The sequence below is a fragment of the Malurus melanocephalus genome, unplaced genomic scaffold (assembly GCF_030028575.1).
Source record: "Malurus melanocephalus ecotype Western Australia unplaced genomic scaffold, MMel_1.1 scaffold_858, whole genome shotgun sequence".
In the NCBI taxonomy this organism is placed as follows: Eukaryota; Metazoa; Chordata; class Aves; order Passeriformes; family Maluridae; genus Malurus; species Malurus melanocephalus.
The window spans coordinates 180,716-182,051 of record NW_026624090.1 but is presented as its reverse complement, the minus strand read 5'-3'; the positions used below and the strand labels follow the sequence as shown (position 1 = coordinate 182,051).

The 1,336-nt window shown below is 52.7% G+C and overlaps 1 protein-coding gene across 1 annotated transcript in view; it reads right to left on the bottom strand.

Moving 5' to 3' along the window:
- Positions 1-4: 4 nt before the first annotated feature.
- LOC130585287 (microsomal triglyceride transfer protein large subunit-like) overlaps positions 5-1,336 on the bottom strand; it is a gene marked incomplete at its 3' end in the record, with an annotated part of 11,594 nt that continues 10,262 nt past the window's right edge. Inside the window, exons 9-11 of the mRNA XM_057385711.1 lie at positions 769-890; positions 265-492; positions 5-119 (exon numbers count right to left, since the gene is read on the bottom strand). Coding sequence (XP_057241694.1) covers positions 5-119; positions 265-492; positions 769-890 — 465 coding nt within the window. The remainder of the gene's footprint in view (positions 120-264; positions 493-768; positions 891-1,336) is intronic.

Genomic DNA, 1,336 nt, shown 5'->3' with positions numbered 1-1,336 from the left:
TTGATGCCGGTTTTCAGCTCCTGCTCCCAAACGCTCACGTCCATGTCAGCTGAAATGTCCAGCCCCAGCCCRCCCTGGAGTTTGACCGTCACTTGGAGGCCACACTGCAGAGGAATCACCTGCAAAGTGAAGAAGACAGAGCTCTCTGTGAYGGGACAYTGCTCTTGGATTGGGGGCCRMTACCRTAACATCCACTGGTTTGATTTTTGGGATCCACCAGGATYTGGCATGGGGGCAGSWGGTGAMTTCCTCCCCACGCAGTACCTGGTGRTGGTCCATCAGCAGCAGGTTCCCTYTGACCACGCTGGTGGGCTCTCCACTGCTCAGCAGGACCTTGGCCATCAGGTCCGTGTAGCCCTGGAAGAAGACAACTGGCCGCAGCTGGACATCGAAGAAGGTGGCCGACATCCCAGCCATGAGCTCCGGCTCCTCTTCCCCTTCCGAGAAGTTTTCCCCCATCATGGACTCCATCCCTTGYGCTTCAAAGRTCACCTGGAAGACAGAAGTGGAGGAGGACATGGAGTGGGTTGGATGAGGCAGCCTCTGAGCACCCTGAGGTATTGGTGTTGGACCCTCTGCTTTTTGGGGAGGCAGGGACCTCCCTTCTCYGGAGCAGGGGTGCCTGGTTCGGTGCAGGTGATTTGGGAATTTGCCTGTTTCTGACACAGGAYGTGCTGAATGCAKGGGTGAAGCACCACAGGGAGGTGGASAGGGGACACGGGGACACAGTGGCACCGCTGGGTTGGTGTTGTCACCCTCCAGCAGCACCTGAGCTGCGCGGAGCTGCCGGCCGTGGCTGAGCAGGGAGAAGTCTGCGACGCTCTTCCTCAGGAATCCACCCTCCAAAAACAGCAGGTCCAGCCCRAAGGTGGAAAACAGGTCCGGGRTGACTGAAAGGCACAGAGATGCCCTTGAGGTGTCTGGTKGCCAGGGATCAGTGAAGGTGGAATAGCCAGGGATTTAAAAAAAAACAACCTTGCAACCCAAATGTACGATGCCATTCTGCACCTTCCCCTTCCATTTTTTTTGCAATACTCAAAGGATTTAACATTGCAAAGTTGTTTTTTTTTGTTTTCTCCCTGGCTGTTCCATTTTCACTGACCCCCTGCAAGGCCGGACTGAGTTAATTTGGCTTGAAGAGAGACAGAAATGAGARYTGAGGGATGAAGAATTAAGCAGATATTTAGCAAGTGTTGCTTTTTGCACTCTCTGAAGTTGGATTCTTTCTTTTAAACCTCAGTACAACAATCCTCCTCTTTGAACGACTTACTAAAAATACTGAARGAACTGAGGAACGGAGTGAAATATTTTGGCTTACAAGGGAAAGCACAGAAAC